The 14,516-nt window shown below is 55.8% G+C and overlaps 1 protein-coding gene across 4 annotated transcripts; it reads right to left on the minus strand.

Moving 5' to 3' along the window:
- Nucleotides 1-1,664: 1,664 nt before the first annotated feature.
- On the minus strand, nt 1,665-12,676 carry CDKN1C (cyclin dependent kinase inhibitor 1C). Of its 4 annotated transcripts, none has more exons than XM_050758325.1 (4): nt 12,513-12,676; nt 11,507-12,345; nt 10,837-10,972; nt 1,665-2,632 (listed from the first exon to the last, which is right to left on the minus strand). In XM_050758325.1, the coding sequence occupies exons 2-3, from the start codon at nt 12,333-12,335 to the stop codon at nt 10,842-10,844; spliced, it is 960 nt and encodes a 319-aa protein (XP_050614282.1). In that variant the 5' UTR covers nt 12,336-12,345; nt 12,513-12,676; the 3' UTR covers nt 1,665-2,632; nt 10,837-10,841. The 4 variants fall into 4 exon arrangements, with proteins under 4 accessions (XP_050614282.1, XP_050614281.1, XP_050614283.1 ...); XM_050758324.1 differs by lacking the exon at nt 1,665-2,632 and adding an exon at nt 10,056-10,754; XM_050758326.1 differs by lacking the exons at nt 1,665-2,632; nt 12,513-12,676 and adding an exon at nt 10,056-10,749 and having other exon boundaries at nt 12,081-12,506.
- Nucleotides 12,677-14,516: the final 1,840 nt, after the last annotated feature.

Consider the following 14,516-nt stretch of genomic DNA (forward strand, 5'->3'; position numbering starts at 1 on the left):
GGAATTACAGGTGTGAGCCACTGTGCCTGGCTACTTTTCTAATTTTAGTAGAGATGGGCTTTCTCCATGTTGGTCAGGCTGATCTCAAACTCCTGACCTCAGGTGATCAACGAGACTGGGTGATTTATAAATAATAGAAATGTATTTCTCACAGTTCCAGAGGCTGGGAAGCCCAAGATCAAGGTGCCAGGGCACTCAGGGTCTGGTGAGGGCTCTCTGCTTCCAAGATGGCACTGTGTTGTAAGTAAGCGAACGCTTCATGAAACCTCTTTTATAAAAGCCTTAATCTCACTCAGAGGGAGGAACACTCAGGCTTAATCACCTCCTAAAGACCCTAGTTCTTTGTGTGTGTGTGTGTGTGAGACAGAGTCTTGCTCTGTCACCTAGGCTGGAATACAGTGGTATCATCTCAGCTCACTGCAACCTCCACCTCCTGGGTTCAAGCAGTTCTCCCTGCCTCAGCCTTCCAAGTACCTGGGATAACAGGCGCCCACCACCACGTCCAGTTAATTTTCGTATTTTTAGTAGAACTGCGGTTTCACCATGTTGGCTAGGCTGGTCTCGAACTCCTGACCTCAGGTGATCTGCCCACCACAACCTCCCAAAGTGCTAGGATTACAGGCGTGAGCCACTGTGCCTGGCCCTTTTTTTTTTTTTTTTTTTTGTGTGTGTGTGTGTGTGTGTGTGTGTGTGTGTGACAGGATCTGGCTCTCTGGCTCTGTCAGCCAGGTTGGAGTACAGTGGCATGGTCACGGCTCACTGCAACCTCCACCTCCCAGGCTTGAGTGATCCTCCCACCTCAGCCTCCTGACTAGCATGCACCACCACACCTGGCTAATTTTTCTTTTTTTTTGTAGAGAAAAGTTCTCCCTGTGTTGCCCAGGCTGGTCTCAAAATCCTGGGCTCTAGCAATTCGCTCACCTCAGCCTCCCAAAGTGCTGAGATCACAGGCTTGAGCTACTGCGCCCAGTTTCCCACTTACGTTAACACTATCACATTGGCCGGTAAGTTTCAGACATGAATTCCGGAGGGGACATAGTCAAACCCAGCACCAGGTCTCAGGTGTCCTTACTTCTCCCTCTGCAATTCTGGCTTCACCACATCCCCTCAGGTATAGGGCCCTGTTGTCCGGACCACGTGCTTCTTCCCAGGACTGAGTGGGAAGTGCTGGGGTTGCATGATAAAAACCCATGTGACTATATGACCATTAAAATGAATAGCCCCAGAGCACTGGGGAGTGGGTACCGGGGCTCCCTGCTACCCAGACAGACCAGTTAAGGTCTTCCAGGCCTGGATGTAGGCCAGGCTACAGGGAGGGAATCAGCACCCAGCTAGAGCAGAAGGGTCTGAAGGAACCAAAAGGGGTTCTGGGGCAAATCTCAAACCATGGGCAATCTTCATTCAAACACTCAGGGAACATTCGAGCTAGACAGGCCCCCAAAGACTCTGATCCTGTGTTCCCCTTTCAGTGAGGGAAAATTGAGGCCCAGGGAGGCTTCTGCACCCTAGACAGCCTCCACCCTTTAGAGGGATCAGTGAGGGAAAGTCGGACCCCAGCAAAATGGAGAAAGTCCCAAATTGGAGACAATCAGAAAGACAGCACCAGTGCAGACCATAAACCAGCGCCCCACCTGCTCCAAGCTGGGCTCCAGTCTCCTAAGGATGAGCTGGGCCCATGCAAACTCCTTTCTTTTTCCTGTGCAAACACAAAACTTGTGTTTCCTGCATGTGGGCCACCAGGCAACCACCCTCTGACTCGAACCCCTGCCCACAGACCCCAGTACCACCCAATGATTGGCCGGGGGCACCCCCAAAGGATCCGACCAGGCCAAAAGTAGCCACAGACAGATGACAGTGTCAAAGGGAAGGGGAAAAAGTGGTTTTTGTTCATGCGGACCATAGGAGTGAAGGCTGGAGCGCTCCCAAAGGCAAGTCCGTGTGGCTAAGAATGCGAGCAGGGCTCCCCAGCTGGCCTGGCTCCCACTGTCTGTGCATTATTGTGTGCGTGTGTGGCATTTCCACTTGGATTACTATTTCAGCTCTCAAAATTGGACCAGTGGCTCACAAGAGGATCCATGAAGCAGCAACATATTGAGTCATCAGGATTTCAGGGTGAACATGGGATGTCCTCTATATGCAGGGACTGTCCACCAAGTGTGACACTGGATGCAGGATGACCTGGACTTGTCCCAGGTGCATGGTCTCTTAAGACGCTTGGCTGGATGGTGGCATGAGGCCAGCAGTGGTTTTATGTCATTTGCAAGTAAAGCCCAGGGCCTTCCCTGGAAGCTGGCGTTGTACTAGAATGAGTAGAAAGGGACGCTTTCCAGGACAAAGCTGATGTGCACCACACTGAAGATGGGAAAGAGCCCACGCTGTCTCTTCCTGTCCACGTTGCATTTGTAAGAATGAAACTTGCCTGAGTTGCATGGAGGAAGTTGCAGGTGGGAGGATGCGGTGTCTGGGATCTGCTTTTTTCGTTGTTGGTTTTTTTCAGTAGAGACGGTCTTGCTATGTTGCTCAGGCTGATCTCCAACTCCTGGGCTCTAGCAATCATCCTACCTCAACCTCCCAAGGTGCTGGGATTACAGGCATCAGCCACTGTGCTCAGCCAGGGATCTGCTTTATGAAACTGCAGAAAGGAAAAAAAGTAAAAGTAGAGGTGGGAAACAGATTGACAAGATTGGAAAAATGTTAATGATGGTTGAAACTGGCTGGTGATATACTATTCTATTGCTTTTGTGTATATTTGCAAATTTCCATAAGAATGCTTTGTAAAGAAGTAGAAGTGATACTGTTACATATTGCTGAGAAAATGTAAAACCAAATACAAAGTTAACAAAAAGAGAGAAATTATCTTTATGTACATATAGACAATATATGCACACATACATGTGTGTATGCATACACATTATGTGTACATATGTATGTCTATAACATATAGACATGTACATGTTATATACATGCACATACAATAAAAGAAGGCAGAAAGGCTGTGGGCAGATACCTGATCAAGAGTTTTTGTGACATCATCACAGTGGCCTTGCAGCCCTTACTCAGGGGTCCTTGCTGACATGAACTCACAGCAGTGTGCCTCTCACCTAGGCCTGCATCTTTCTAATTCGCCAGATAGGAAGCCACTCCTGGCACTTGGTCAGTTCAAACACAAGAAGTGTTTGATGATTTTTTAATTCTGTTAATTACTGAAAATCCATGCTAGAGGAAAAAAATTGTTTTTGTTTTGAATTTACTTATTTATTGAGACAGAGTCTTGCTCTACCGCCCAGGCTGGAATGCAGTGGTGTGATCACGACTCACTGCAGACTTGACCTCCCAGGCTCAAGCAATCCTCCCATCTCAGCCCCCTGAGGTTACAGCCTCAGTGCCTGTAACTACAGGTACACGCCACCGCACCCAGCTAATTTTTATATTTTTTGTAGAGACAGGGTCTCACTATATTGCCTAAGCTGGTCTCAAACTTCGGAGCTCAAGTGATCCTCACAGCTTGGCCTCCCAAAATGCTGGGATAATAGGCTGTTTTGAATTCAGGTAACAATTGCTTGTGGGTCCTGAAGTAAACCCCCCAAAACGTTCTGGCTATCAATCAATAACCAGGGTTGGGTTCTGTAAGGAAAGATGGCTGCAAACCCTTTGCCACTCAAGCAGAGCAGATCCCCCTCCCATGAATCTGGGATGGGCTCAGTAGCTTGCTTGATTAATCAAATGAGGCAGACGTGATGCTGCATAGCTTCTGAGGCCGGGTCTCTAGAGCTGCTCCTCGGCCTCCTGGAACACCTGCTCTTGAAACCCAGCTGCCATGCTGTGAGGAAGCCCAAGCAGGCCTGTGGAGGGAGCCACAGGCAGCAGCTCCCAGGGCTCTGCCAGGCATGGGAATGGGCCATCTTGGAAGTTGAGTCCCCAACCCCAATCGAACTACTCTAGCTGATACCCCACAACACAGAGCCAAGCTATCCTGCCAACTGTTCCCAAATTTCTGATATAATCATAGGTATAAATAAAACCATTTTTTTTGGTTTTGTTTTTGAGGTGGAGTCTCACTGTCGCCCAGGCTGGAGTGCAGTGACGCGATCTCAGCTCACTGCAAGCTCCGCCTCCTGGGTTCAGGCCATTCTCTAGCCTCAGCCTCCCAAGTAGCTGGGACTACAGGGGCCCACCACCACGCCCGGCTGGTTTTTTGTATTTTTTTAGTAGAGACGGGGTTTCACCACGTTAGCCAGGATGGTCTCCATCTCCTGACCTCGTGATCCGCCCACCTCGGCCTCCCAAAAGTGCTGGGATTCCAGGCGTGAGCCACCGCACCTGGCTAAAACCACTGTTTTAAACCACAAAGTGTTGGGATAGTTGTTTACTTGGCAGGAGATCATTAGAACAGGTGTTATCATGCTAACAGAAGAGAAGGTACTGGCTGCCTGTCCACACCCGACTTCATGCCTCAGTGTTGAACAGTAGAGTAGTGGCTGTGATTTGAGGCAGAAGGGAATGGTGAGTACACACAGCTGTCAGACACCGAAGCAGGCAAGCCCTGCTGAGAAAGTCCTGCCCCTGAGGGCTTTCAAGTAACAGCTAAGATCCTGGTCTTCTTCCTGATGCCACGAGGTCATCAGAGCCCATTTTCATTTTTTATTCCAAGGGGCTTACCCATGGAGCAGATCTTGGTGATATAATCAATATCTCAGATGCCCCTAAAACAACCACTCCAGGGCTTAAATAACACAATTTTTAGTTTTCAGAATAAGCAACTGAGATTTTTTTTTTTTTTTTGAGACGGAGTCTCACTCTGTTGCCCAGGCTGGAGTGCAGTGGTGCGATCTTGGCTCACTGCAACCTCCGCCTCGCCCGGGTTCAAGCGATTCTCCTGCCTCAGCCTCCCAAGTAGCTGGGATTACAGGCACGTGCCACCACGTCCGGCTAATTTTTTGTATTTTTAGTAGAGATGGGGTTTCACTGTGTTAGCCAGGATGATCTTGATCTCTTGACCTTGTGATCTGACCACCTCGGCCTCCCAAAGTGCTGGGATTACAAGTGTGAGCCACCGCACCCGGCCTTTTTTTTTTTTTTTTTTTTTTTTTTTTTTTTTTTTTTTTTTTTTTTTTTTGACAGGGTCTTGCTCGAACTGTCGCTCAGGCTGGAGAGTACAGTGATGCAGTTGATCATGGCTCACTGCAATCTCCACTTCCCAAGCTCAAGTGATACTCCCACCTCAGCCCCCCGAGTAGCTGGGACCACAGGTGCACACACACCACCAAGCCTGGCTAATTTTTAAAACTTTTGTAGAGATAGAGTCTCGCTATATTGCCCCAAGCTGGTCTCAAACTCCTGCTCTCAAGCGACCCTCCCACCTCAGCCTCCCAAAGTGCTTGGATTACAGGTGTGAGCATCCACACCCAGCCAGGATTTCTTAAGGATGCTGGAGTGTGGGCAGCCAGCTCCATCTCTGAGACTTTGACCCTTCCCCAAATCACAATCATTTTATTCCTTCATCAAAGAAAAAAAAAAGATGACTTACTAGACACTTGTTAAGGCACACACCACACACAAAACTACAGTATAGTAGGACAGATGGTAACCAAGAGAGAACTCAGGATCTGTCACTACCAGCTGGAAACACCTGACCTCCAGCCTGCAAATGTGACAAGCTGGAACAACACCAGCAGGACACTGAACACAGCTTGCACGGTTGAGTCTCTGCGTCATTTCTGGACATGTGGCCAAGTAACCAGAACAACTTGAAATGGCACCAAGCCTTTGCTGTCATTCCCATGAACCTCTAACAGTGAGCTGGGTCTTGGGTCTTCAAAGAACCTGTCTGTGTCAGCTTATCTTATGCTGTGTAACAAACAGGCCCAAAGCTCTTGGTGGCATACACCAAGCATGGTGGATCTCTCACTCACCACGATGGCCCCTATGCTGGAAGGCTGGGGTTGTGCTCCATTTTCTCTTTTGGAAGGAGCAGCCCCTGTCTGAGATCTCACTTGTCTCACAGCAGAGGGATGAAATGGCAGGACGCTGGCTTTGATGGGCTCCATTCAGCAATGGTACATGCCAAGTGGGTTACATTTCACTGCCCAGAGCAAGTTACATGGCCACGTCTGATATTGATGTGTGGGAAATGCAGAATCTTCCTGCAGTTGGGGAGGCAGATATTGGGACAATATGCAATTCATTACAGGGCCAGCTGGATGAAGAATGGCCAAGGGCCCAGGCTCTTCATCCCGAGCCAGGCCGAACCAGCCGAGGCCCTGAGATCAAGCCACGGTCATCAGTGTTCGTTTGGAATTATGCCTTGTCCTTGTTGCGTCCACATTGTAGTAGGGTTTCTGTTTTTTAATTCATCTGAAATTGGTGGTTGGTGTGGTCCACAGATGAGAAACAGGAACTCTCAACGCTGCCCTTCAACAGGAGCTGCAGTGGGAACACAAATGGTGCAGCCACTTTGGAAGATGGTTTGGTGGTTTCTTACAAAACTAAATGTACCCTTCACATATGATCCATCGCACACCATCCAGCAATTGTACTTCTTGGTATTTGCCCAAATGAGTTGAGAACTTGCATCTACACAAAAACCTGCACGTGGATATTGATAGCAGCTTTATTCATTATTGCCAAAACCTGGAAGCCTTCAGGAGGTGAGTGGCTAAACAAACTGTGGTGCATCCAGTCAGTGGAATATTATTCAGTGCTAAAAAGAAATGAGCTCAAGTCATGGAAAGACATGGAAGAACCTTAAGTATTATTAAGTCGAAGAAGCTGATCTGAAAAGGCTGATGCTGTATGAGTCCAACTCTATGACATTATAGAAAAGGCAAAACTACGAAGACAGTAAAAGGATCAGTGGTTGCAGGAGTTAGGGAGGACGGAGGGATGAATAGGTGGAGCACAGAGGATTTTGAGGGCAGTGAAACTACCTTATACGATACTGTAATGGTGGATACAGGACAGTAAGCATCTGTCCAAACCCATAGAATGTACAGCACTGAGAATGGACCCTCATGTAACCCATGGACTTCAGTTAATAATATTGAATCAAAAAATAGCAAACAATAAAACAGTGCTCTTCAGACACCATCACCTGCTGTGTCACCTGCTGGGAGCTGGAGGAGGGGCTTCCTAGCCCTTCTGTTTTAAAGGCTAGGCTGGTGCTTGGCTCAGCTCTGTCCTCACCTAACACTAACCACCTTTGTATGCACCACAGCCCACTGGAGGGGTTTTCTGATGTCACCTCCCCAGGCGGAGAAAGCACCTGCAGCAGGGACCTTCTGTCTCTCTATTCATTGCTAAGTCTCTGGTGCCTGGAACAGGGGCTGGCATGCTGGAGCTTGGAATGTTTACCCAGCCCAGTGCCTCTGCCCTCTGCCTGGATGGCCACAGTGCCATTCTGGTCCCCTCACCCCCTTCCCTCTTGCTGGCGCTCCTCCTTCCTCACCTGGCAGCTGAGATGCTTCTACCACTCCCTGCTTTAGTCCCTCTGGGGCTCCCCACTGCTGGCTGATGAAATCCAACCTTTGGCACTAGTCCATCAGGCCCGAGGAGGTACAGGAGACCAGTAGGACAGGGCAGGGAAGGGGGAGGCCCAGCAGGCACACCCAAAAGACACCCTTACACTACACCATATGTATGCCCGTGTGCCGGCCTCACATGCACCAGCAGGCCAGGCCCGCCAAGGTCCCCTGGCACAAGCAGCCTCCCCTGCCTCATCTGTCCTGCCTCACCCTCATCCTCTGGCTCCAACACATCCACCCTTCTCCCTCACCACCTTCATCTGGACTGTCTGTAGATTAACGGAGCAACTGCCTGTCTTCCCAGCCCAGTCCGTGGGACAGGATAGTGCAATGGTTTCCAGGCCTGGTCCCAGAGCACCCCAGCCCAACATCCCTCTGCCCTGCCAAGGTCAGCAGCATGACCTCAGGTGGATTACTCCATGCCTCAGTGTCCTCTTCAAACAAGGAACACGGTGGGACCTGGCTGAAGCTGATCCTGCTTAGCACATGCCTGGCACAGGGAAAAACCATTGCTATGTGCCTGGCGGTCCTGGTGTCATAGTTCATATGATGATCGTGGATCCCCAGTGGAGCTGGGGTGTGACTCCCACACGGCCGACCCATGAGTGCTCTGGCCGCCAGCCGGTGCCTGTGTTTTCAGCTTGGATGAGGCCTGGGGGCTGGGACGCATGCTCATATCTGCTCTTCCCCAACAGCACGGGTGAGAAGAGAGCTTTGCAAACAGTGCCATCGGGTATTATTTCCATGGCTGTCCCCACATGAGAATCACATAACACAGCACTGGAAAAAACCCTGGACATTTCTCAGCCCAGATGGGGAAACCGAGGCCCCCAGAAGGAAAGGCCAGCTTGCCTGGGTCACATGTGCCCAGAGTCCCACCTGTGACTAGCAGCCCACGGAGGGTGGTGGCCTGTGGGTCCCTGCAGCCAGCTCCTGCCCTGGGGAGAAACTCCTCCTGAGAAATGGCACTGGGCCTCACCTTCACGTCCCCACAAAGCCCTCACACTGCTTTTGAAAAAGCTACCCTTGAGTGACAAGAGGGTGCTGGGCAACCACATGTCCCGTGCCCAGGGGCCAGGACTGTGAGAAGTCAAGCAAGGTAGGAGCCCCACCAGCCCCGGCTGCAGCAGGAGGCCTGGCAGCAGATGCCACTGTGGATGATGAGGATCCACCCTAGCAGATCGGTCACCAGAAACAGTTAACTCAGGTTACCCTGTGCACCCACGAACTGCCTGCCAAGCACCTGGTCCAGCCTTCTCCCAGCCCAGGGCAGAAGGCACTGCCACCCTCCTTTATCTCAGAAGGGAAAGGGCTTTGTGCTGCTCACACAGGTGAATGCTGCGGTTAAGCCAGGTCTACATGGGTCTGGTCCCTCGTTACCATCGGCTGAGGGTCCCTGTTGCTGAGACAAAGCAGCGGGACCTGCCACTCTCAGGTCCCAGGGGCATTTCCCAGAGTCTGGCCCCAGCTGGGCCTCGAGGCCAGCCCATTCGCCCTCCTTGCCCAGCCCTTCCAGGCAGCTGGGGGAGGCTCAGTTAATTATATGTCTAAATACATCTCGAGCATCTCAAGTTGAGCCCCCCCTTTGTCCCTGACCCAGTGCGGGGCCGGCGGGGAGGGAAGTCAGCAACTGTCACGTAGGGCCCCATGAGGGTCCACCAGCTCTTTTCTTCTCCTAGCCCAAGGCACCAGCAAAAACACTGCTAGCTGTTCTGTTTTTGCTATTTTACGTCACCCTTTCCATTGTAAGCCATAATTTTCAGAGGTTTATAGGTCAGCTATTAAAAAAATAATAAACGTCTCTTTTACCAAGAGGGAGCGCTTTGAAACTAGTCGGCTGGTAGGGCCGACAGTGTGGGTGCACAGGGAGGCACACAGCCTCGACTTCTTCCACCAAAGCCTGGTCATCAGAAACCACCCCTCCCCATGCCCTCCTGGTTCCAGGGCACCACCCCTTTGTGTTCTCATTTCTCCCTCCCCTCAGAGGCTTCGAGGCTGCCCCCCTCCACTGCAGGTGTGACTAGACCTTGAACATTTTGGGTGTTTTGTGGCAAGACCTAGGGAGACCCTGGTGCAAGGCCTGAAGAAAAGTCTGTAGGACTGGATGTGTCTTGGTGGAGTCCTGCTCCCCACCCTCCACCCCAGCACATCCTCAAACTAGCAGGGTCCTGAGCCCATCAGCTGGGGGCAGAGGGGTTTCTCATGGTTTCCTTTAAACAAGCCTGAGTCTGGGCAGCAAGTCAGGGGCTGTGCTCCCTGCCTGCTGGGGCTATGTGAAGCCCACGCTTGTCTTTCTGCAGTCCCGCAGGTGGGAGGTGATAAATGCAGGGTGCACTGCAGGCCGGCCGCCCCTCCTGAGATAAGGGAACTGGAGCAGGTGGATTTGGGCCAGGCCCAGCCAGGAGAGAGGCTTCCCCTTTTGGATGGACTGGGGATGCCCACTTTGGCCTGCTCTCTCCTGCGTTTTGGCTCTCCAGCTTTTGGGGGTGCAGGAGAAGGGAGCTGGAGGCAGGCACAAGCACAAACAGACTGGAGTTGCAGCATTTTTCGGCCTCTTTATTTAGAACCCGGCGGACGAGGGGCCGGGGCAGTGGTACAGACGGCTCAGGAACCATTTTAACAGATTTGTCTTCAAGTTTAAGATAAACACAGTAATATAAGAGAGCGAGCGAAAGCGCGAAGAGACTGCAAGCTAGATGGGCATGTATGGCAGCTACAGCTTGTGAGTGACCCCTTTCCCCAGAGTCCGCGATGGAAATAAAGTTACACTTGTCAATAACCGGATGTGGGAGATGGATGGTGCCTTTGGCATAACCAATAACCAAGCTAGTGCGTGGCAGAGCGGTCCACGCCTGGACATAAATAGAAAATATAAGTTAGTATAACTTTAAAAACTTTTTGTACAAATATACATGGTTTTTTTATTTTTTCCTTTTTTTTTTTCTTTTTTCTTTTTTTTTGCACTGAGTTTCAGCAGAGATTAAACATTTTATATAAATGACTCTTAAAGCTTTACACCTTGGGACCAGTGTACCTTCTCGTGCAGAATACATTTAGATATAAAAAGACGTTATTAATACATTGCACAGTTTTCAAAATTTAAACACAAAACCGAACGCTGCTCTGCGGCAGCCGCCGCCGGTTGCTGCTACATGAACGGTCCCAGCCGAGGCCCAGCGCCCTTCCAACGTCCGCTGCCCCGGCAGGTTCCCTCGGGGCTCTTTGGGCTCTAAACTGTGGGGAGAAGGGCGGTCAGGAAAGCCGGCGGGGACCCCGCGGGTCAGCCCCCCGCACCCCCCAGGTGCGCTGTACTCACTTCGCTCACCGCAGCCTCTTGCGCGGGGTCTGCTCCACCGAGCCCACTCCAGGGGCGGCGCTGGGAGCGGGACACGGCGCGGGGACATCGCCCGACGACTTCTCAGGCGCTGATCTCTTGCGCTTGGCGAAGAAATCTGCGGGCGACAGCGCGCGCGGCCGGTCAGGGCGGGGCCGGCCCGGAGCCCCGAGAGGGGGCCAGGAGAGGGCACCGGGCGCGGGCCGGCCGGGGTGGGGGCGCCGTCCCCGCCCGCGCCGAGGTCCGCGGCGGGTCAGCTTTGTTTACGTCGCCGCGCAATGTGCTGTGTAAGCATTTCCCCTTGTCCCGCGGCCAAGCCCCCCGGGGCCGCCGCCGCGCTTAACCCCCTCCGCGCCGTCCTCACGGAGCCCGGCCGCGCCCGGGGAGGGGCTCCCGCGCCAGGGGCGAAGACCGCGCTCCCGGGGGGTCGCGGCCGGGACTCAGCCTCCCACCCCGCCCGCGCAAAGCCGCTGGAGGACATAACAACGGGGCGGGGAGGGGGGTGCGGGCGCAGCCGCGCCCTGAGCGCTGCGGGCCCTTTAATGCCACGGGAGGAGGCGGGAACCCAGCGAGGCCCCCGAGGGCTGGGGGGACCGGCCGGCCGGACAAAGCGGGGCCGGGCCGGGCCGGGGCGGGGCCGTGCGGGGCTCACCGGAGATCAGAGGCCCGGACAGCTTCTTGATCGCCGCGCCGTTGGCGCTGGCGGCCGCGGTGCCGGCCGCGGGACGTCCCGAAATCCCCGAGTGCAGCTGGTCAGCGAGAGGCTCCTGGCCGCGCTGCCCCTGGTTCGCGCCCTGCTCGGCGCTCTCTTGAGGCGCCGCGTCCTGGGCCGGGGCCGGGGCCGGGGCCGGGACGGGGGCCGGGGCCGGGGCCGGGGCCGGGGCCGGGGCCACGACTGGGGCCGGGGCTGGGGCCGGGGCCACGACTGGAGCCGGGGCCGGAGCCGGAGCCGGGGCCGGGGCCGGGGCCGGGGCCGGGGCCAGGACCGGGGCCGGGGCCAGGACCGCGACCGCGACCGGAGCCGCAACCGGAGCCAGGGCCGGGGCTGGAGCCAGGACCGGGGCTGGGGGCGGGGTGGACGGCGGGGCCGGGACCGGGACATTAGGCAGCTGCTCCGGCGCCTCCTCGAGGCCGTCGAGGGACTCAGCGGCCGGCTCGAGGGGCGGGCTGACAGCCACCGCGACCGCGACGGGCCGCGGCGCCAGCAGCAGGCGGCAGCGCCCCACCTGCACCGTCTCGCGGTAGAACGCGGGCACCGAGTCGCTGTCCACTTCGGTCCACTGCAGGCGTCCTGGGCCCCGCAGCGGCATGTCCTGCTGGAAGTCGTAATCCCAGCGGTTCTGGTCCTCGGCGTTCAGCTCGGCCAGGCGGGCCTGCAGCTCGCGGCTCAACTCCTCGTGGTCCACCGGCCCGAAGAGGCTGCGGCAGGCGCTGGTGCGCACAAGTACTGGGAAGGTCCCACGGGCGACAAGACGCTCCATCGTGGATGTGCTGCAGAGGGACGCGTCGGACATGGCCCGGGGCTGCGCGAACGCGGGCAGCGAGAGAGGAGAGGACAGCGAGAAGAAGGGGAAAGGAGAGGAGGGGAGGGCGGAGGCCGGGTGCAAGGGAGACCCCGCGCCGCCCGACTCTGCGTGTGCGAGGGACGCGGCGGCTACCTGGCTGTCCGGTGGTAGACTCTCCTGCGTCGGGTTCGTCTGTCTCGTTCGGCCGGCAGCCGCGCCCCCTCGATGCCTGCTGGCTCGCTCGCTGGATCAGACCTGGCTGGCACCCCTCGAGCACAGCGCACTTGGCCTGTGGAACGCCCAGCCCGCCTGGGCCCCCTTTATACGCGCGGGCCCCACCCCCGTGCGCGCGGGCCCGGCCGCGATTAGCATAATGTAGTATTTTCAGTTTCAACAACACCGCGGCGATTGGCTGCCTCCCCGCTGCCCCGCCCCTCCGCGGCCCGGCCCCAGAGCACCGCCCATTGGCCGCGCGCACACCCACCGGGGGAGGGGCGGGGCGCGCGGCCGGGGCGCGCGGCTGATTGGCGGCCGCGGGGCGAGCGCGCTGTAGCAGGGGAAGGGGGCGGTGAGCGGGGCGGGGGCGGGAGTTAAAGGGCGCTGCGGGCGGTAACGTGACACCGCGACGCCCCGCCCCCTCGCCCCATCCCCCCTGCAAACCCCCCCCCCGCTCCCGCCCCCCGCCGGCTCCTTTGTCTGCAGGCGGGGGCCTCAGCCCTGCGCGGCAGGGGCCGGCTCCCGGCGGGTCCAGTGTCCGGCCAGGCCCAGCTCGACCCCGGCCCGGTCCGGACCCCAGCTCCTAGCTCCGTCCCGCGCTCGCCCCTGGGCCTCCTGCGCCAGCTGACAGGGCTTGGACCCGCCGCTGCCAGCTCGGCCCTGGCCTGCGCCGGATGGGGTCTTCGGCTGCCCCCGCGCGGCCTGCTGCTGCTGGGCTGGTGTCCTTTCGAGGGCTCCGCGCACCTGGAGCCCTCACACACCTGCTGGCCCTAAAGCCCTCGAGTCGGGAGGGAGGACAGGGGTCAGCTCCACTCTTTCCCCGAGGGACCATGTGTGGGACACCTTGAGAGACTCCCACCAGCCCCCTGGAGCTGGAGTCTGAAGCCGCTATCTGCGGAGGTCCACCCTGCCCAGTAGATGGAACAGTGGCTGAGCCCATCATGTCACTGTCGGGGGTCCCAGCCCTTCTCAGCCTTGGGCCGGACCACTCCAGCCCCGGAATCTGCCTGTCCAGGCTAGCTGGAGGCAGTTGTACTGGGTAAAAGTGAAAGATCTGCCCGAGGTCACAGGGGAAGGGGCTGTGAAGAAGCATGCCCCTCCCCCGCCTGCAGCCCTTCCTGGTACAGACCTTGGTCGTGCGCACACGCACACACACACGCACACACACACACGCACACACACACACGCACACACACACGCACACACACACACACACGCACACACACGCGCGCGCACACACACACACACACGCGCACACACACACGCACACACACACGCGCACACACACGCACACACACACACACACACACACACACACACACACACACACACACACACACACACACAGTGCTTCACCCCAGCCAGGCCAGACCAAGAGAGACCATTATTTCCCGCTGCCTCCCTTTTGACCCACTTACCATGAGGCAGGAAGCCCCCTCCTGAAACCGGGAGCCTCCCAGGTCGGGAGGGGGACTGTCAGACACCTGTTGGAGGGTCCAGCAGCCCATGAGCTCTAAGCCCCTATCTCAGGTGAGCCTGTGAGCCAGCCAGAGAGACATCTGGGAGGGAGGGAAAGTGAGGTCCCCTGAACCCCAACCAGCCTTCCTCTGAGTCCCAAGACACCCCTACCCCCATGAAATGCTGTGACATCGTGCAGATGCAGCTGGGGGAGCAGGGCTGGTCTTCTGGGTCTTGGGGAAGAGAGATCTGAAGTGAGGGGGGCGAAATGGACAGGACAGGGTGTTAACCCAGGAGAGGGGCCAGAGCCACTCTTGGCTCTTGGCAGAACCAAACGCGACAATTTATGTTAATTTCATATTCTTCTCTGCGCACAATTTACAAATTTCCTTCAACAAGCACAGATGTCACAATTTTCATCTTAGGAAAACAAAGAGAAGCTGAAGAAGGCTCCCCAGGCCTTGCGAACCCATCAAGCAGGGC

This window comes from Macaca thibetana, chromosome 14, assembly GCF_024542745.1.
Source record: "Macaca thibetana thibetana isolate TM-01 chromosome 14, ASM2454274v1, whole genome shotgun sequence".
Taxonomy (NCBI): domain Eukaryota; kingdom Metazoa; phylum Chordata; class Mammalia; order Primates; family Cercopithecidae; genus Macaca; species Macaca thibetana.

Coding starts and splice junctions, on each gene's coding strand:
- CDKN1C (XM_050758323.1), bottom strand. CDS start 12,368: ATGTCCGACGCGTCCCTCTGCAGCACATCCACGATGGAGCGTCTTGTC. Junction 10,973..11,506: donor GTCCGGGCCTCTGATCTCCG/GTGAGCCCCGCA, acceptor TGTCGCCCGCAG/ATTTCTTCGCCAAGCGCAAG.